This window comes from Microcaecilia unicolor, chromosome 11 (genome assembly GCF_901765095.1).
Source record: "Microcaecilia unicolor chromosome 11, aMicUni1.1, whole genome shotgun sequence".
NCBI classification, from domain to species: domain Eukaryota; kingdom Metazoa; phylum Chordata; class Amphibia; order Gymnophiona; family Siphonopidae; genus Microcaecilia; species Microcaecilia unicolor.
Window position 1 is genome coordinate 53,938,686 of NC_044041.1, and position 21,751 is coordinate 53,960,436.

The following is a 21,751-nucleotide window of genomic DNA, read 5'->3' on the forward strand; positions in this document are numbered from 1 at the left end:
CAAAGAGACCATATTTTTAGCTTCAAAAAGATTGATTTAAAATACAATTTCACACGAGAGGTAGGTTTTAAGAGATCTTTACAGGTAATCTGTGCATAAAATAGAACAAAGTAGCAGGTAGGTTAACTTACAAGTCCTTGTTACAAGCATGCTGTGGTCCAGCCAGAAACCCCCAAACTCTGTCAGGTTCACAGCAAAGCCATTGACAATAGATTATAAAGGTGAAGAGTGTCTTCATTTTCCTTTCCTCCCATTTTCCTCAGGCTGGACAGATGACCCAGGTGGGTGTACTGGAGCACCTCAAGATAGAGAATGTCTCACTTTCTCATCAGCTGACAGAAACACAGCACCGCTCCATTAAGGAGAAAGAGCGCATTGCAACGCAACTCCAGAGCATTGAGGTAAAGCTTCTGTGGCCTGCTGGGGTTCTTCTGGTTTTTTAAAGAGCTGAATGAGGAGCCAGCATAATAGAAAAAGGACCGCTTACAGCACCATTTCACTTTTGTTCTGTATTTTAGAGGAGATGTGCTTTCAGGGACAAGACTTGAGTTTGTTTGGCACTCTTCTTATCAAAAAATAATTACTGTACTGCTGTACCACCACTTCATCAACTCCTCTTTATATCCAACTCCACTATAGAGTGCCTATTTTACCAAGTGATATGCAAAATCCCATGGAACCCATAATTTATTTATATCCCGCCTTTCCCAAGGGGGTCGATATACAGCCAATTGCTGGTAAGTCATTTATGGCTGCAAGCTGACCTAGCTCTGCATATTTAATGCCAGGGCATGTGAATATCTGGGTATGACTGCCGACTTGGAAGTTAACAAGACACCGGCCAATATTCAGGCCGGTGCCGGTTAGCTTGCCATATAAAATTAAGACAGCTGTTTTGCTCTGCTCCTGGACCACCCGTAAACTATCCGGTTTCGGCATAGGTGGTTAGAGGGGATATTCAGCATCACTATCTGGTTAAGTGCCACTGAATATCTCCAGATAGTACCACACAAGCGATTTAAACAGCCAGGAGCCTCTCTTGGCCATTTAATATTTGAATATTATCCCCAAGGCTTATAGTGTGTTACCATTTAACACAAACTATTCACCTATTGATAGATCCATTTCTAAATCATTAGCACTTTGTACCTGTTAGTAAAAATATATTATGTTCTCAGATATCATTGATCAAATGTTCAGGCTAATGTTAGTGGAAGTTTTTCATTATTTAAATCCCTATTATACAATAGTAAGCTGTGGAATTGTGTTTGTTATGCATGATCATTTACTTGTTTTATTATATTATTTTAATTTTATTGCATTGCACTTTTTAAGTAATTGTGTACACATAGAAGAGAGCGCGCAATTTTATAAGGATCTTGAGTATATACTGACACATACACAAAACACAGTAACGCCTGCCTCAGAAAATGTTTCAGTGTGTGCATGTATTTTTCCTGGGGTCATATTATAAAGGTATATGAAGGCGTATTTTCAAAGCACTTAGACTTACAAAGTTTCATAGTAACCTATGGAACTTTATATAAGTCTAAAAATCACAAAGCTACAACTCATGATACCTACTAATAAAACTGTTAACTAACACTTCTGGTCACAACACCCTATTTATCAGTTAATTCAATTAATTATCTCAATTATAACCTAAATATCACAAAAACTATACTCAACCTTAACTAGTACATCAAAACCGTACCTTTATTAACATTCAACATAAACAATCAACATAAAAAATCAAATCGGTAATGGAGATTCAATTTTACCCATCGAAGTAGGTTAATTATCAACTATAACAGATGTCCGTAATTACCAAGCATACCTCCTTGAACTTGGCGTATAGTAAATGTAGTCTTTTACTTATCTTATTTGCATTCATAAATAGATGTCAAATATTCTGTTCGTTGATAAAAAAACCACTGTCATCAATCCAAACAGTATCAATCTCCTTAGGAGGGTGCAGTCTCTTCAAACGCAATCTGTTGCACTCCAAAGTAATCCTTCTGTTGGATACCTCCCACAACGGTGTTGTAATCTCACATTATAATGTTGTGGGAGGTATCCAACAGAAGGATTACTTTGGAGTGCAACAGATTGCGTTTGAAGAGACTGCACCCTGCTAAGGAGATTGATACTGTTTGGATTGATGACAGTGGTTTTTTTATCAACGAACAGAATATTTGACATCTATTTATGAATGCAAATAAGATAAGTAAAAGACTACATTTACTATACGCCAAGTTCAAGGAGGTATGCTTGGTAATTACGGACATCTGTTATAGTTGATAATTAACCTACTTCGATGGGTAAAATTGAATCTCCATTACAGATTTGATTTTTTATGTTGATTGTTTATGTTGAATGTTAATAAAGGTACGGTTTTGATGTACTAGTTAAGGTTGAGTATAGTTTTTGTGATATTTAGGTTATAATTGAGATAATTACTAATAAAACTGAGTACACAAGCATCCTTGAATGCCTAGACTCAAAACCAGGAGAATGCCCAGCAGATCGATTATGGACCAAGTTTGACACGATATCTTATGACGAATTCTCAAAATGACTCGGAAAATATGCTAAGTCACAATGCAAACTGGATGTCTGCCCCAATAGCCTAATAAAATCAGCCCCCAAACAATTAAAAAAAGACCTTGTGAAGCACATAAACTTCAGGCTTCAAAACGGCCTCTTTCCCACAGAGAAAGGAAACATCCTACTTACCCCACTGCCAAAAGATGTGAAGAAAAGCACAACGGACCTAACTAACTATCGCCCAGTAGCATCTATCCCACTCATAACTAAACTCATGGAGGGCATAGTGACGAAACAACTCCTCTGAGCACCTAACCGAACATTCAATTCTGCACGAATCACAATCAGGATTCTGGACAAATCAGAGTACCGAAACGGTACTAGTGTCAGCAATGAACGCCTTCAAACAAGCAATTGCAACCGGCAACAACATACTCCTCTTACAATTCGACATGTCCAACGCCTTCGACATGGTCAACCATGAAATACTATTACACATACTAGAATACTTCGGAGTAGGAGGCACAGTTCTCAAATGGTTCAAAGGATTCCTGACCACAAGATCATACCAAGTCACAATCAACGCGAACACATCATCCCCATGGACACCTGAGTGTGGAGTTCCCCAAGGATCCTCACTATCACCAACTCTCTTCAACCTAATGATGATACCACTAGCCAAACTCCTAGCCAATCAAAACTTGAATCCCTGTATATATGCAGACGATGTCACGATCTCCATACCATTCAAGCAGGATCTAAATGAAATCACCAACGAAATCAATCAAAGCCTCCAAACCATACACTCCTGGGCTAATGCTTTCAAACTGAAACTCAACGCAGAGAAAACACAATGTCTTGTACTAACCTCACAAAACAACAAAAACACCTACTCCAAAATAACCACACCATACTGCTCTCTTCCCATCGTGCAAAACCTAAAAATTCTTGGAGTGACTATCGACCGAAACCTCACACTTGATACTCCTGTGAATACAAAGAAGAGACTGTTCCACTCAATGTGGAAACTCAAAAGTAAAACTACTACTACTTGACATTTCTAAAGCGCTACTAGGGTTATGCAGCGCTGTACAATTTAACATAGAAGGACAGTCCCTGCTCAAAGGAGCTTACAATCTAAAGGACAAATGTACAGTCAGTCAAATAGGGGCAGTCTAGATTTCCTGAAAGGTATAAAGGTTAGGTGCAGAAAGCAACATTGAAGAGGTGGGCTTTGAGCAAGGATTTGAAGATGGGTAGGGAGGGGGCTTGGCGTAAGGGCTCAGGAAGTTGATTCCAAGCATAGGGTGAGGCGAGGCAGAATGAGCGGAGCCTGGAGTTGGCGGTGGTGGAGAAGGGTACTGAGAGGAGGGATTTGTCCTGTGAGCGGAGGTTACGGGCGGGAACGTAAGAGGAAATGAGGGTAGAGAGGTAATGAGGGGCTGCAGACTGAGTGCATTTGTAGGTAAGAAGGAGAAGCTTGAACTGTATGCTGTATCTGATTGGAAGCCAGTGAAGTGACCTGAGAAGAGAGGTGATATGAGTATATCGGTTCAGGCGGAATATAAGACGTGCAGCAGAGTTCTGAACAGATTGAAGGGAGGATAGATGGCTAAGTGGGAGGCCAGTAAGGAGTAGGTTGCAGTAGGCAAGGCGAGAGGTAATGAGAGCGTGGACGAGAGTACGGGTGGTGTGCTCAGAGAGGAAAGGGCGAATTTTGCTGATGTTAAAGAGAGAGAAGCAACAGGACTTTGCTATCTGCTGGATATGCGCAGAGAAGGTGAGGGAGGAGTCGAAGATGACTCCGAGGTTGCGGGCAGATGAAACGGGGAGGATGAGGGTGTCATCAACTGAGATAGAGAGTGGAGGAAGAGGAGAAGTGGGTTTTGGTGGAAAGACGATAAGCTCGGTCTTGGACATGTTCAGTTTCAGGTGGCGGTTGGACATCCATGCAGCAATGTCGGATAAGCAGGCCGATACCTTGGCCTGGGTCTCCGCGGTGATGTCTGATGTGGAGAGATATAGCTGGGTGTCATCAGCATAAAGATGATACTGGAAACCATGAGATGAGATCAGTGAGCCCAAGGAAGAGGTGTAGATTGAAAAAAGAAACCTTTCTTCCCGAGACATATCTTCCGCACCCTGGTACAGTCAATGGTAATAAGTACTACTACTACTACTTAACATTTCTAAAGCGCTACTAGGGTTACGCAGCGCTGTACAATTTAACATAAAAGGACAGGCCCTGCTCAAAGAGCTTACAATCTAAAGGACAAGTGAGTAGTCAATTCGATAGGGGCAGTCACCTGGACTACTATACGCCAGCTGCAAAGAACAAACTATCAAAAAACTCCAAACAGCCCAGAACACAGCCGCCAGACTCATATTTGGAAAAAATAAATATGAAAGTGCTAAACCCTTAAGAGAGAAACTCCATTGGCTCCCACTCAAAGAACGTGTTGAGTTCAAGATCTGCATGATAGTACACAAAATTATACACGCAGACGCCCCAGTCTACATACTAAACCTTGTGGATCTGCCTCCCAGGAATGCTGTAAAATCATCCCGCAAATATCTCAATCTGCACTTCCCTAGCTGCAAAGGACTGAAATACAAACTGACACACGCCACCACCTTTTCCTACTTGAGCACGCAGATGTGGCATGATCTACCTACAGACCTGAAAGCTATTAACGAAGTAACTAACTTCCGCAAATCTCTGAAAACTCATCTCTTCCAAAAGGCCTACCAGGAAAATACATAGCCTACAAACTACTTCAACAAATTACACAATTACCACAGCTCACCTCTAACTTACCTAACACTTCCCTGTCTATCCTCCCTTACCCAATCTTTAAACAGCAAGAATTGTACTTGTCATAATGAAACGACTATGCTTATCTTCTCTTACCAACATTCAAACTATAAGAAATGTACCTGTTAACACGGAATGATTGTCATAACCACACTCTGTAAGCCACTTTGAGCCTACAAATAGGTGGGAAAAGGTGGGATACAAATGCAATAAATAAATAAATGCTTTGAAAATGAGCCCCATAGTCACATATAAAATAGATGCTTTTTTTTTTTTTGTGGCAGCCAAAATGCTATTGGAAGCAAATCAACACGCCACCACTTGAGATAGTTCTTTGTAAACTTGACTTTATTGGTTTAAGGTTCAAATTGACAGCACAAAGGAATGGACGCTCGATACACTTTCACAAAGTTTGGGTCTCTTATACAGAGTGGAGAACACAAATCTTGCATAAATGAGCGGATGCAAATTTAGAGACACTCTAGTAAATGTTATTTCTGTTCCAGGACGATATTTTCCTGCTGTTATGATGGGTGTGGGGGGTAGGGAGGGAGGGGGTTTCTTATTTTTCAGTTGTTTATTTGTTACTTACTGTTCTGTAAAGCACAATCTATTTTTTGTATTTTTAGATCTGTATATTGGCTTAAAATAATACAAATAAAGTTTAAAAAGAAAATAAATAGATGCTTTATAAATATATATATATATACACCTTGATAGTGTAAGTACCTTGTTATAACATTTCACCAAAACAGCCCCTGTGGTGCAAGAAAGCCCAGGGAAGGAGGAGGCTCATTTACAGCCACTTTCATAAGTTCTTTGATGAATACCCCCCTGGGCTGCAGAGGCCTGTTCTAATATTTTGCTGTGGGCCCTTAATCTGAATTTCTGCTACTGCCATCACATGTAAAATTACTGGTAGCAAATAATAGTAGTTGAACATAAGAATTCTTACTTTTTATAGATGTTCCATACACTAAGTGGAATTATTTTACGTAATTTTTTAAAAATCAAATGTCTTCCTAACCATATACTGTTGTTCTTGAGCAGGCTGACATGCTAGACCAAGAGGCTGCATTCCTTCAGATTCAGCAAGCCAAGAGCATGGTAGAAGAGGACCTGCAGAGAAAGCTGGAGGAGTTTGAGGATGAGAAAGAACAACTACAGAAGATGGCCAGTTCTGCTGCCATGCTGGAGCATGAGCTGGAGCAGGTAGGGACTAGGGTGCTTCCAAACAAGTTGCTGAGGAACGCTGCCACTGGTCTTCAGTCACTTCTCAGGGAGAACTTGGAAGATGTGAGTGGGAACAGTAGGGCTCCAGCTGTTGCACACAGTCCTGTGGCTGTTGCCCACACCTTAGTGTGACATTCAGGTCCTGGACAGCTCTAGTGAGTACTGTGGGTTTTTGATGCAGTCATATTTAAAGCTGTAAGTTACTGAACATTTGCTGGATGTTACTTGTACTGTGATACTGTACACCGCCTTGTGCGAATCTCTTCATAAAGGCGGATAATAAACCCAGTCAGTCAATACATACATACATATTCAGACTTGAGCTCTAAATGTTAGATTTTAGAGAGCAGCTGGAACCAAAATATCAGTGTTATAATACCATATTTTTAAGGTAGAAGTATGACAAGTTCTTGTTGTGTACTCATTTGAGGGTTTACAGCAATGTTTAAATGGCCTTTAAACATTGCTGTAAACCCTCATAGGGGAAGAGAAGAAAGGAGGGGGTTGGGCCCAGAAAAATAAGCACGGGGAATTCATTTTGAAATGCTCTCATTTGCTTTTCATGGATTTAACCTTCAAGTTTCAAAGACACTGGTGGCACTGCTTGTCCCTGGATTTTCAAAGGGAAACGCCATTTTCCAGCATGGGCTGAAAATTGCTCTCCAATATATTGTTAATGCTGTTGGTCAGGAAAGGTGCTATATTTTTCCCAGAAAGCTAAGAATCTTCAGAGTGTGATATTTTTTGCATCAACCAAAACAAATTATAAGTAGATGTTGTTGTATGCTAGCTTCTGGAACCTTGTAGAGCTCCTCTTTTGTGTGGTCTGTGTACCATTGCAAATCTAGACAATAAGATCTGGTGCCAAAACCAATCAGAATGAGACAATTTTCATGATCAATGTTTATGCATATTAATTTATTTTCCTTCAGACAAAAGTTCTTTTGCACCAGCGTGATCTACAGTTGGAAGTCTTGCAGCAAGAACAGCTGGATCTCCTGAAGCAGCTTACAACGACCCAAGAGACTCTACATACCAAAGAGCAGTCGCTGAGAGAGTTGCAGACACGATATGATGAGTTATCAGCCAGGCTGGAGGAGCTGCAGAGCGAGTCCACCTCCAAAGATGACTCCATCCAGTACCTGCAGAATGAGAAGATTGTGCTAGAGGTGGCACTGCAGGCTGCTAGGGCGGAGAAGGAAGGCCTAGATATGGGGGCGAAACACTTGGAAGAAAGTACTGAAGCAGCATCAGAAATTCTGGAGGCTCTGCGGCAAGAAGTCGCTGTTAAGACCAGCCAGGTAGTCCATTCTGAAGTGCCCTGTTTGATTAAAAATGTCTTGTTTGACTAGAAAGGCAGAAGCAGCTTACTTTGAGTACAAGTAATAAGGCCAGTTAGGAGAGCAAGCATCTGATTTAATGAAGGCTGAGTTAGTGTATTCAGATCCAACTTATAGAGTTGCCATAGGCTGACACCCTGACATCAAGGTTATCTTTTATCTCCTAGTGCTGATAGTATAAAGATTGTTTGTAATGTTTATAACAGGTGACAGCCCTGCAACAAGAAAATGCTGCTCTGAAGAAGCAGACGCAGAAAGTAAAGGAACAGTTCTTACAGCAAAAGGCAAGTGCTCAATAAAAACAAAAAGCCAAGGTCATGCTGGCTCTCATCAACACTTTAGCATGTTGTTGAAGTGTATGATGTTAACACATATCTAGAGTAAGGGAAAGGAGTAAGAGTAAGACATTTGATATACCACCTTTCTGTGATACAATCAAAGCGATTTACCTATTATATACAGGTACTGTCTCTTCCTAGTGGGCTCACAATCAGTTGTGTTTTGTTGGGGGGGGGGGGGGGGGGGGTTGGACTTAGGGCAATGGCAGTTTAAGTGACTTGGCGAGGTTCACAAGGAGCTGCAGTGGGAATTGAACCTAGGTCTTAGGCCACTGCACTAGTCATTAGACTACTCTTTCATTTCATTGTGTCACAGCCACCAAGGTGCACCTGTATTGCTCATGAGACACTACTGATAATTTGCTTATTCTTTGGGCTAACAATGCAGAACTGACAGTATATCATGTTTATCAAAGAGATCTTATGCAAAGGTTTTGGTTCTTAACATTGTCATTTGAAAGTTTTAGACCCATTCTAAATATTTGCAGTCATATTGCCTGCCGTAGGTAACATTTGCTCTGGTTAGTGAGCCTAAGAAAGGATAGATTCTTCCCGTGATCACTGTCTTCCTGAATGAATAATAATTTTTGAACCTGATATTTTTTTTATTAAATACTGTATGCTAGCTTCTGAAACCTCATAGACCCCCTTATATTTTCCTTGTTACTTAGGGTATTCATTTTACTAGTATACCTTGGAGAGTTGCTGATAATTCTATTGTCTGCTAGGTAATGGTAGAAGCATATCGGAGGGATGCCAGCTCCAAAGACCAGCTGATCAGTGAGCTGAAGTCCACAAAGAAGAAACTGGACTCGGAAGTGAAGGAGTCTAAACAGGAGATGGTGAAGCTTCAGAGTGAAAAGAAGTCGGTGGAGGTGGAACATGCACGGCTTCAGAAAGAGGCATTCCAGGTTCAGCAGCAGATGGATGAGTTAGAATCCCATCTTGAGCAGGCACTGAAGGAGCGGGATGAAATGGAGGCGCAGCTGCAGGTTTGATTCAGTAGAGTCTGATGCTATGTCATTGCCAGTACAGAATAAATATTTATGTGTGTGTGCAAATGTGTAACACTAAAGGCTTCCTAGTAACAATCCTAAACACAGTACACATTTAACACCACAATCAGCCTACCCGCAGGTTTGATTTCAGTAGAGTCTGATGCTGTGTCATTGCCAGTACAGTATAAATATATATATATATATATATGTGTGTGTGTGTGTGTGTGTAAACACCACAATCAGCCTACCTGAGTGGTAATCACGTAAATACAATAAATTGTTTATGAACACCAGAAGCAAATTTTGGACTCCTGCAAGACAGTGAGGGAAGTGTGTATGTGTCAGGGAACATCAAAGCCAACTTCCATTAAGTAGCTTCCCACTATTCCAGAGCTTGTGGGATAGTTGTGTCAGTCAACCAGCAGGTGGAGATAGAGAGCTGAAAACTGAGCTGAGACATATCTCTCTTGGCATTCAGTCCTGCTCCTCAGTATTTTCTCTCTCAAGCAGGTGGCTGGACACACTTTGCTCTTGGTCCAGTTGGTCAACTGATTTTCCAGTTGAGCTTTACAGATGGCTTGAGTTGGCAGAGTCATATCTGGTGGTCTTCAGATTCCTGTCTTTGGATCCCTGCAAATTTACTTCTTCCCTCCCTTCACCTCTCCCATGTTTCCTGTGGAACTGTCTTTTCCAGCATAACAACCTTTACAAAAAAAAAAAAAAGAGAGAGAAGAGAAGGAAAGAGGTTTACTAGAGAGCTTGGTGGACAGTATCAGTCCTGATCCTTTCTTATCTGGGGTAAAGCTTGTGGGGAGCAGCTGGCAGTGGTAATTTCTGCTAAAAATTGACATGGAACTGCTTGGGGGTCTGCAAGTTCTACTTGGTGCAGGAGAGAGATCCTTCCTCACCACTTGGGACCACATTGTGCTCCAGTTGTGACAGTTGGGATGAATAGGGACTCCCACGGATGCAGTTAAGCGGTGTTGCTGCTGTTGGATACCCCCCCCCCCCCCCCCCCCGGCCATGTGTTGCAGTGCATGTAAGCTGGGATTTCCGCAAGACACGGAGGAAATGGCAGCAGCACATCTTCAGTTTTGGTGTAGCATCAGAATATGCTGTGGACTTCAGGATCTCCAGCAGGGCTGCTGTACAGTTTGATGCAGGAGAGCGTGGGAATAGTCACCATTTTGTCAGGGCTGACTGACAGTGAGGAACAGCCTGTGGCTGATCATGTTGAAGCACAGCTGCCTTTTTACAGCCCAGGCCCAGGCCCCCCGTGGCCCACACCTAGCTACGCCACTGATATATATCACTTAGTTATACATCTAAAAATAGTGGTGGTGCCACTCCAAACAGCTGCATAAAAAAGACATTAAAAAACAGAGATATATGGAGGAAGTGAAGTCACGAAGATCGACGGCTGCCTAAAACTTTAGCTCCTGCACTTCCCCACGATCCTGAGCCATTAGCCCCGTTCACCCGCGATAATTTTGGCGTTCCATCAAGTCTACAAGTCGGGGAACAGTAACTGCCTGCAATGAGCAAGTTACCGGCGACGTAGCACCGAGAGGGAGAGCGCCATTCCATGCAGCAGGCAGCGAAGGGCCCGCAGCGCCCCGTGTCCCCGGAGCTGCGGCGGTCATCGGATTCCGACTCGGCTGCCTCCCACGCAGATCAAAGCTGTTCCACGGTTCAAAAGAAAAGTGCGCCGGAAGATCTGGCAAAATGCTTGGAAGCAATCCGGGAGGAAATCAAAGCTTCCAAGGTAGAGATCCTTGAACACATGGATGCCATAAGCTTGGCCCTACGCGAGCTGGGGGGCCGCGTTGAGGCCTTGGAAGAGCGGTGTGACGAGCAGGCAGAAACTAACGAGGCGCTGGAATCGCGCATTGCACAGTTGTCAGAACAAAACGAGGACTTACAATACAAATTAGACACCCTCAAAAACAGAGGTCGCAGACACAACTTGAGATTTCGAGGCGTTCCGGAGGCGGAGAGGATGTCCCTACCATTGTGCGCATAATCTGCGGAAAGATACTGGGCGACACTGGTGACCCAACAGCAGTGGAGATTGACCGGGCACACCGCGCACTGGGTAAAGCGTTGGCTAATAGACCCAGGGACATAATTGTGCACTTCACGTCTTACTCAGTCAAGGAGCGGGTCTGGCAGCGGGCTCGCCAACAGCCAACTCTGGAATATAATGAGGCAAGATTCTCTGTTTTTCAAGACTTATCATTGTACACCCTGGCTCAGAGAAGATCTATGAAACCCGCTTTGGAAATTTTGGTCAAGGAGAAGATTGCTTACTGCTGGAGCTTTCCTTTCGCGCTCTGCTTTGAACTAAATGGCAAGAAATACCGGCTTCGTCAGGTTTCTGAAGCATGGCAGAGTCTGCATGAAGCGGGACTGACTCGTACAGCTGCAGTGCCAGCGGAGATTGCTCCTTCAACGAAAGCTAGGCTTCAGACATGGAAGTGCGTGGGACAAAAGGCATCGAAGTCTGGGACCTGATTTGCTGACTCTGAATGGATATGTAAAACAAATAAGGGGGGAACAAAAAGTATTGGCGTAATGGCTGGGAACTGCTCAGATAATACTGTTTAATGTAAGGTTGTGGGGATATGGGTAAGTGGCATAATATACTAAAGGTGTGATAGGCTGGGGTTGTGTGGGGGGGGGGGGGAAGGGTATTACATCGGGTCAGTGGGTTGCACCTCTAAGAATCCCATTCAGTGCTTTAGGCGCTGTCTGGTGGACACCATGGAGGGAGGGGATGTTCTGTAAGGGTGGGGAATGGGATGGTGCTACTAGGGGGTTTGAAAGTGGGAAGGTTGGGTGGAGAGAGGAATTGGCAGAGGGTGGAGGTTCAGCTAAACAATTATAGGGGGGAAGGGGGAAGGGCATGGAGGGATGATGTATGGGGGGTGGGGGGGAGGACTCGGTCAGGTTGTTTAACATATAAGAGCGTATGGAAGTTGTGGAAGGATAAAGATGTGTGCCATAAATACTTAGAGCAATGAGTGCAGAGTTAAAAATCCTATCCTATAATGTTAAGGGATTGAATATGCCTCAAAAGCGGCAGAAACTATATAAAGAGATACAACGGCTGGGGCCACAAGTGGTGCTACTACAAGAGACACACTTTCGCTGAAGACATGAGCGACTTCTCTCCTGCCCGGGCTACCCTGGGGTGTACTGTGCCTCCTCAGAGAGATCAAAAACAAAAGGAGTGGCGATCTTGCTCCACAACACGATAGGGGCACAGGTAATGAAGCTTAAGAAAGATCCAGGGGGGCATTTCATATTTTTACACATTCAAATAGACCAGGTTGACTTAACGATAGCATCAGTTTATGGCCCGAATAGTGGGCAGGCAGAGTTCTTTACCAAAGTGAAAAATTCCCTAGCATCTTTTGTACAGGGTTCCCTAATAATGGGGGGCGATTTCAATGCTGTTGTGAGCCCCAGCATGGATAGATCAGGTGCTTCCAGCACAGAGGGAGGGGGAAAAAAAGAGGCTGCAGCACTGGAATCTCTGGCACACTCCCTGGGAACTATAGATTTATGGAGACTGACACATATGGCGGACAAAGACTATACATTTCACTCCCCAGTGCATGATCCCTATTCACGCATAGACTATATATTTGTTGATGCCATGTGGGTGGAGAGGGGACCCCAGGCTGGAATAGGTAACGTGACAATTTCAGACCATGCACCGGTGTGGGTTACTTTGCCAACCATAAGGCCCGAACTAAAAGATAAGAGATGGACTTTAAACACTAGTTTGTTGCAGGAGAAAGAGGTAGAGGAGGGCTATAGAGCGGTGCTGAAGGAGTACTTAGAATTCAATTTGGAATTGGGTCCTCCCTTGGGCACAATCTGGGATGCTCTGAAGGCGGTCTCCAGGGGATACTTTCTACAACTTGCTAGTAAACGTTCTAGGGTGCGTAAGGCACAAATAGCAAGATGTATGGACAGAATACGGAATCTGGAGGACCAGCATAAGGCACATAGATCCCCTTTGATTTGGAACCAGTTATGTGGCGAGAGGGCAATATTGGACTCTATCTATTCGGAGCAGCTCAGTCAGGGGAGAGAGAGGTTACAGGTAGGAGCATATGAGTCAGCCAACAAGGTGGGATGTCGCCTCGCGATAAAGCTGAGGAGACAAAAAGTTGATCGAACAGTAAAACAAATGAGAGATGGCACAGGTGCCATGCTGAATAATACCACTTCAATTCGCAAATGCTTTAGAGACGTCTATGAAAACTTGTATTCCCAGGAGATAGTGCCCTCCCTGGCGTCGATTGCTGAATACCTGGCAGAGAGTGAACTTTCTACCTTGTCTCCACAGCATCAGGAAATGTTGGAAAAACCAGTTACCCCACAGGAGGTTCAGGAGGCTATTCGGGGTCTACCCTCGTGCAAGTCTCCTGGACTGGACGGACTTCCCAATGAGTTTTACAAGAAGTTTGCTCCTGATCTACTTAACCGGGGGGGGGGGGGGGGTCCCCTGCCACCATCCATGATGGAGGCATGGATAGCAGTGTTGCCCAAACCAGATAGGGATACTGCGGAGTGCAGCTCATACAGGCCCATATCAGTATTTAATGCAGATGTCAAAATATTAGTGAAAATACTGGCCAATAGGTTGGGACCATTGATGCCGACACTCATACACCCAGACCAAGTAGGTTTTGTGCTGTATCGCAAGGCCATGGATAACATCAGACGCTCTTTGGATCTTGTGTTTCTAGCCCAAAGAAATCGAAGACCCTTATGTCTCCTTAGTTTAGACGCGGAGAAAGCTTTTGATTGGGTCCATTGGCCCTTCATGTATAAAGTTTTGGAGGTGATGGGATTTGGACCACAATTTAGAGGATGGATTCAGGCATTTTATGAGTCCCCTAGAGCTTGCATTAGAATAAATAGGAGCAACTCAGAGTTGTTCACCCTGCAACGGGGAACTAGACAGGGCTGCCCGTTATCCCCTCTGTTATTTGCTATGGTCATGGAACCCTTTGCTTCGCGCATGAGGTTAGACCCGGGAATTTCGGGGGCCCGAGTGGCAGATAGAACCCATAAAATGGCCCTTTTTGCAGATGACATTCTGTTATGTCACACGTCCTCTGACTACTTTTCCAAATTTTATACGCCTCATGGATGAATGCTCTGCAGGGTTTAAGGTAAATATGGCAAAATCAGAGGCATTGAATATTACGATCCCAACAGAAATTATTGATAATTTGAAGGCATCCTATCCGTTTAGATGGGCTAATAAAAAAATTAAATACCTGGGGGTGAATATCACGTCAAAATTAACTGAGCTATGTGAGGCCAATTTTAGGGGCTTAGTTTGTCAAATAAAGGCAGATTTGGAGAGGTGGGGGGAACAAGATGTTTCATGGTTTGGTAGGGTGGCCATTGTCAAGATGAACGTGCTGCCCCGATTGCTATACCTGTTTCGGGCACTGCCTGTGATGATGCCCAGGCGAGTTCTTACATCACTACAGGACTCTATCATGCGATTCGTCTGGGCCGGTAGGAGGCCGCGCTTGGCACGTAGGCTTCTTTATCAGGAAAGGAGACGGTGGCCTGGGTGTTTCCAGTGTCCTGTGGTACTATAGGGCCGTACAAGGGAAAGCGGCTATCGAATGGTACCAAGATTATCCCGATAGGCAGTGGATACACTTAGAACAGCACTCTGTGGGGTCCCGACCACTGGGGACACTCATGTGGCTTCCTAAAATGTTTCGAGTATTGGAAGAGGGGATGTGTCCGTCCATTTGTGTCACGCTCCATTACTGGGTTAGTTTATTTCCAAAGAGAAAGTGCATACTGACCCGGAAAGCGCCCATAGCTTTCAACCCTTTGTTCCTACCGGGGACAGAAGTGGGGGTGTTTACGAGGTGGTACAAGGAGGGCATGAGATGCTGGGGTCAACTGTTCGATGAGTCTCTGCTCTCGCTGGAGGCCTTGAGGAATAGGGGCCTTATAGGAGATGGGGAGGAAATTGCATATCATCAGCTGACCCACTTTCTTAAGACCGAGGCAGTTAGATCAGTTCTAGCCAGGACCCGACTGGGTCTAGAAGACATTTGTGACAGCAGTACCTCATCTAAAGGCTTGATTAGTCGGATATACTGGGGAATAAGCTCACAGGCACCCATGTACACCCTACATAGGAAAAGTTGGGCGAAAGAGCTTAGGGTGACTTTAGGGGAGCCTGAGTGGGAGAGAATAGAACGCACAGCAGCAGGTGTGTCCACACATGTCCCGTTTAAGGAAAATGCAGTGAAAGTCCTGTTTCGATGGTACCTCACCCCGGACCGTCTCAGGAGAATATATCCAGGTTTTGAGGGTTTGTGCTGGAGAGGGTGCGGTCAAAGGGGTACCATGGGGCATATGTAGTGGAGTTGTGCAAAGGCCCAAGCTTTTTGGAAATCAGTTCATAGCCGGTTACAGAAATGGGCGGGAGGTCCCATTCCCTGGTCACCAGAGCTCTTTCTCTTTACCGCAAGACCTGTAGGGCTTCAGAAGCACCAATGGGCTCTGGTGCAACTTGCGGTGGGAGTGGCCAGGGTGGTTATAGCGTCTCAGTGGAAACAAGTGGGAGTACCATCAATCCTTAAATGGCATAACAAATTGCGATATGTGTGTGAAATGGAGAGGCTGCTAGCTGAAAGAAAACATCAGACGAGTAAATGGCAATCGATCTGGAAACAATTTTCATAACTCTATAATTAGAAGATTACCTGAATCCTAATGAAGGAGGTTTATATGTTACTGTTCATATGTATCAAGGTGGGTAGGGTGAGCGGGGATTAAAACCTATATAAACTCATTAAAAAGTTCGAAGTACAATGAGACTATACTATGTATGCCATGGCTATAGAAAGGGGAAGAGTGGGGAATTATAGAGAGCCATTGTATAAGCTGTGCATCAAAGCTTTCTCCTTTTTGTACAGGAAGCAATGTTGTTTTGTTAAGTTGTTCAATAAAGACTTCATGCAAATTATAAAAAAAAACAAAAAAACAGAGATATACTTGCTGACTCGTGTGTCTCTTCCTGGGTCCATCTGAAACTATTGCTGTGAGAGCTTACCTTAAAAGGTGAGACCATGTAAATATGCATGAACTGTTGTTAGAACATTTTTGTCCTTATTTTGGTTTTTTTGACTCCCTCAGAACATACAAAATTACTGTCACCAAGATCTCAAAATTGTGAAAAATTAATTCAAACAACTTTAAAAAGGTTTGTGGTAATGCAGTCAGCTTAAAAATCAGTCAGGAGGAAACGATGCTCAAAATTAAAAACAAAGTGGACAAAATTTTGTCCTGAGATGTTTGCCAATCCATAATAACCAAAATCGCTGCAAAAAAAGATCATCCGAACAGCTTAAAACTTTAAAAAATGTACTGCAGGCTTGGTCGAGACACAACTACTGTATGTTTTCCCTTCTTGGCCCATGGTTGGCCACATGTTGTAAAGGATCACATTACACCAAGGTCAAATAATTCTTGTAGCCCCAGGTTGTCCACAGAGGCCATGGTACTTGGACCTGATTCAACTGCTGGATGGTGATCCTCTCGGTCTTCCTCAGGGTCCGGTGCTCATGAAGCAAGGTCCGGTGCTCATGGAGGATCTTGGTCTTACGACTTGGCCATTGAAAAGACTTGGTTGAGATAAAAATGTTGTTCTGATTTGGTCATTTCTACTTTGCTTCAGGCTTCCTTGAATTTTATAGTGCTCATTGGATTTTTAGAAGTCACAAATGAGTTTTGCAAATCGTACAGACTGTGCTTTTTGGTAAACAGAGGTTTTGCTTTTCCAAGACCACAACTGCTAGATGGCTGAAGGAGATTATCGCGTCTGCTTATTTGCTTGGGAGGAAGTAGGCTCTTCAGGCCTTGTGGGCTCATTCTACAAGTTGTTCAGCAACATCCGGAGCGGAGACTACCTTACTGTCTCCTGCAGATATTTGCAAGGCAATGACGTGGTTGATGCTGCATGCCTTCCAGGCACTACAGGGTGGACGTTGTGGCACACAGTTTTGGGACTTCACTTCTCAGAGTGGTGCCCACTCTAGGGATTGCTTTTAAACATCCCACATGTTCTGGAATAGTGGGAAGCTATGTAATAGAAGGAGAAATTAGGTCTTACCTGATAATTTTCTTTCCATTAATCTTTCCCATTATTCCAGAGGTCCACCTGAGGTTTCTGAGATGTTTAGTCTGCTCAAAGTAATAGGTCAAATAACGACTTTCACCTTGCATGGTGCTTCCTATGCATCTTTTGTTCTTTACAAGTTGTCCAGAGATGAGGGAGGTCCATACATTTTTGCCCACCTGGTTAGTGCTAGGTTAGCAAATTGTTTAAAGTTGTGTTTATTCTGAGTTTCTCCTTACTGCTTGTCTATGTAAATACTGAGGAGCTGGACTGGTTGCCAAGAGAGATGTTTCAGCTCAGTTTTCAGTTCTCTATCTCCACCTGCTGGTTGATGGACACAACTATTCCACAGGTTCTGGAATAATGGGAAGGACTAATGGAAAGAGAATGATTAGGTAAGACCTACTACTACTACTTACCATTTCTAAAGCGCTACTAGACGTACGCAGCGCTGTACTCTTGAACATGAAGAGACAGTCCCTGCTCGACAGAGCTTACAATCTAATTAGGACAGACAGACAGAACAAACAAGATATAAGGGAATATTAAAGTGAGGATGATAAAATAAGGGTTCTGAACAAAGTGAATAAGGGTTAGGAGTTAAAAGCAGCATCAAAAAGATGGAGCTTGACGTACCGGCTCAGGAAGTCTATTCCAGGCATATGGTGCAGCAAGATAAAAGGAACGGAGTAGGGAGTTAGCAGTGGAGGAGAAAGGTGCAGATAAGAGAGATTTACCCAGAGAACAGAGTTCCCTGGGAGGAATGTAGGGAGAGATGAGAGTGGAGAGGTACTAAGGAGCTGCAGAGTGAATGCACTTATAGGTCAATAAGAGGAGTTTGAACTGTATGCGGAAACGGGTAGGAAGCCAGTGAAGTGACTTAAGGAGAGGGCTAATATGAGCATAACGACACTGGTGGAATATTAGTCGTGCAGCAGAATTTTGAACAGATTGACGAGGAAAGAGATGGCTAAGTGGGAGACCTGTGAGAAGCTAGCTGCAATAGTCTAAGCGAGAGGTGATAAGAGTGTGTATGAGGGTTCTGGTAGTGTGCTCAGAAAGGAAAGGGCGAATTTTGATGATATTATAGGGAAAGAAACGACAGGTTTTAGCAGTCTGTTGAATATGTGCAGAGAAGGAGAGGGAGGAGTCGAAGATGACCCCAAGGTTACGAGCTGATGAGACAGGAAGGATGAGAGTGTTATCCACAGAAATAGAGAATGGGGGAGGAGGAGAGGTTGGTTTAGGGGGAAAGATGAGAAGCTCAGTCTTGGTCATGTTTAGTTTCAGATGGCGCTGAGACATCCAGGCAGCAATGTCATACAGGCAGGCTGATACTTTGGCCTGGATTCCTGCTGAGATTTCTGGTGTGGAGAGGTAGATCTGGGAGTCATCTGCGTAAAGATGATACTGAAAACCATGGGATGAGATCAGAGTACCAAGGGAAGAAGTATAGATGGAGAAAAGAAGAGGTCCCTGGACAGTAGGATAGGAGTAGAGGAAGATCCACTAAGTATACACTAAAGGTACGCTGGGAAAGATAAGAAGAAAACCAGGAAAGAACAGAGCCCTGAAATCCAAGTGAGGACAGCGTATCAAGGAGTAGGCTGTGATCAACAGTGTCAAAAGCAGCATATAGATCGAGAAGGATGAGTATAGAATAGAGACCTTTGGATCCGGCCAGGAAAAGATAATTGGCGACTTTAGCAAGCGCTGTTTCAGTTGAAGGAAGGGGGGCAAAAGCCAGATTGAAGAGGATCAAGAATAGCTTGAGATGAAAGAAAGCCAAGGCAACGGTGGTGAACAGCACGTTCAAGTATCTTGGATAGGAAATGGAGGAGGGAGATGGGGCGATAGCTAGTTGGAAGGACAGGTAGGGTCCAATGAAGGTTTTTTAAGGAGTGGTGTGACTATGGCATGTTTGAAGGCATCAGGAACAGTCGCAGTGGACAGTGAAAGATTGAGGATATGACAGATAAAAGGGATGACAGTAGGAGAGATAGTGTTAAGTAGATGGGTGGGAATAGGATCAGAGGAACAGGTAGTTGGTTTTGAGGAGGAAATAAGGTGTGTAGTTTCCTCTTCAGAGATTTTGGAAAAGGAAGAAAAGGAGGCAGGGGTTGGAGGGTTGAGAGAATGGACTGAGGGAAGGAGATCTAATTTCTCCTTTGTTGTTCACTGGAGAACTTTATAAGATGGTGCTGAGTAGAATTGAAAGGATTCACCTGGGAGGAGGGGGACTTTGTTCTTTGGTTGTGCTCCATACTGTTTTTTTTTTTAAATTTAATCGTTTATTTATAATTTTTCATTTTACAAGGGTCACTTGCAAACAGTAATACAGAGATGACTGTACATTAATACAATATTAGAGGAAAACAATCTCAACTAGATAAATGGATTATATACAATCTTTCTCTTAGACCACAAAATAAATAGGGAGAGTGAAACAAGACAAGGAGATCAATTAAACAACAGTAAACAAAGAAAACGTGGTATTAACCTGATTATCCCCAGTTATTATTTATCTGAATCATTATTCCACATTGATCGTCTGGTTGGCTTCTTCAAACCCAAGACGGTGTATAGTCAATTAATTTCGTTGGAAACATACTTATGTCCAATATTAGTGGAAATAATACACCTGATTTCATTTTTTTTCTCTTTTAAAACCAGAAATTATTTAACAATGCAAACACTTGAATCTCTAATCCAATTCCCACTGATTAAAGTAATCCCAGTTTCACAGGCTTCACTCCTTTTGAATTAATATACTAAGAGGAATCATTTCAGATGAAAAAACTTTAGGAGTCCTACCCGGAACTCTGGGAAAACAACAATCGTGATATTAATCATCTGTAATAATATTCATTTTGTTCAATTTTTTCTGGTCTGTTATCATTTTCACTCCATACTGTTTTTAAAAATTAGTTTATTATGAGATTAAAACAAAATGTAGATGTCCCACCTTCAATGAAATCGTCTGTTAGTGGGTGACTGTTGGTAGGGTAAGACATTTTAAATCCCAAAGCCTTAACTGTTGGCTTGGAGATCACTTGTGCAATAATTCAGTTGTGCTTGGTGTCCAGTAGGTGACTTGTTGGGCTTTGGTGCTTTATGAAAAAGCACAAAATGATTGATCAAGAATTTTAAAACAGTTACAGAACGCTCTGTAAACGTTAGCTGCTTGGAGGGAGCCAGCTAGGTTCTGAAGTCGAAATATTTTTTTCTCTGCTTCATAGAGTTACAGCTGTGCAACCTGTGGAGATGTTAGTGTGACTGCAACCCATCAATTCAATGTATTTTTGTCTGTCTTTTCCCCCTTCTTAAGTCTTTGCAGTTTGACAGAGATCAGTTGGTCTCCCTTACTCAGGATAATGGCACCTTAAGACAACAGGTGGAGCAATTGCAAGAGGAGGCAAAAAAGTAAGTGTTTGCTTATATCAGAACTGTAACACATAGGGTCAAATGATTTATATAGTTGCTTTTCACTCTTAGAAGGGAATTAGACCAAACCCTTACTCTATTTATGATTATACCTTTTGCAATATAATGTAAGCCATATTGAACCTGCAAATAGGTGGGAAAATGTGGGGTACAAATGCAGCAAATAAATAAAAACAATTATTTTATAATAAACTAACTTCTTCTGAAGAGTATGTGTAAGCATAGGCCACTCATGCACAGAATACAGTTGCGTGTTAAAATAACCATTCCCTACCTTCTTCACCAGACTGGTCCAAAATTTGCTGCTGGTGTGGTTATTGACCAGCAGGTGGGGATAAAGAGTACAATAAAAGTGCTGTACCCTATAAGGACACTGTGCAGCTCCAGCACTTTAGAATTTTTGCAGCCCTTAAGGATGTCCAAGACTGTAAGATTGCGGCGGCTCTTAAGCAGTAATTTGACATCAGTGCTTTAGGCCTTCAGGCAGCAGTCTGGAGTGCCTTTGTTTCTAGAGTATATCTTTTGTTGAGTTCAACAAGACATCAGTGAGGAGCAGGAAACAGGACCTTCAGACCAGGAACAGTCGACTCAATTGGAAGCTGGTATAATATATGTAGCCATTTGGATGTGGTTTGTTTTTTGTTTTGTTTTTTGAAAGGAGTCAACTGTCTTCATCCCCCACCGTGAGCAGTATATCCACCATGGAATATGAATCTGATCTTTTGATTGTTGCAACAGGCACCCTTTGAACTCCTAAAAAAGGCTACAATTAACAACCTCATATTGAAGACTGTTTTAGTGCCAGTGGTTTCAACCAGAAGCATGTGGGAGCTCCAGGTCCCCATCTCTGCATGATAGGA

General features: G+C 43.1%; 1 protein-coding gene across 1 annotated transcript in view; it reads left to right on the forward strand.

The window, feature by feature from the left end:
* Positions 1–21,751, forward strand: part of GOLGA3 (golgin A3) — a 94,112-nt gene that overhangs the window by 43,249 nt on the left and 29,112 nt on the right. The window contains exons 9-14 of the mRNA XM_030220167.1: positions 264–401; positions 6,413–6,574; positions 7,528–7,896; positions 8,142–8,219; positions 9,002–9,265; positions 20,776–20,870. Coding sequence (XP_030076027.1) covers positions 264–401; positions 6,413–6,574; positions 7,528–7,896; positions 8,142–8,219; positions 9,002–9,265; positions 20,776–20,870 — 1,106 coding nt within the window. The remainder of the gene's footprint in view (positions 1–263; positions 402–6,412; positions 6,575–7,527; positions 7,897–8,141; positions 8,220–9,001; positions 9,266–20,775; positions 20,871–21,751) is intronic.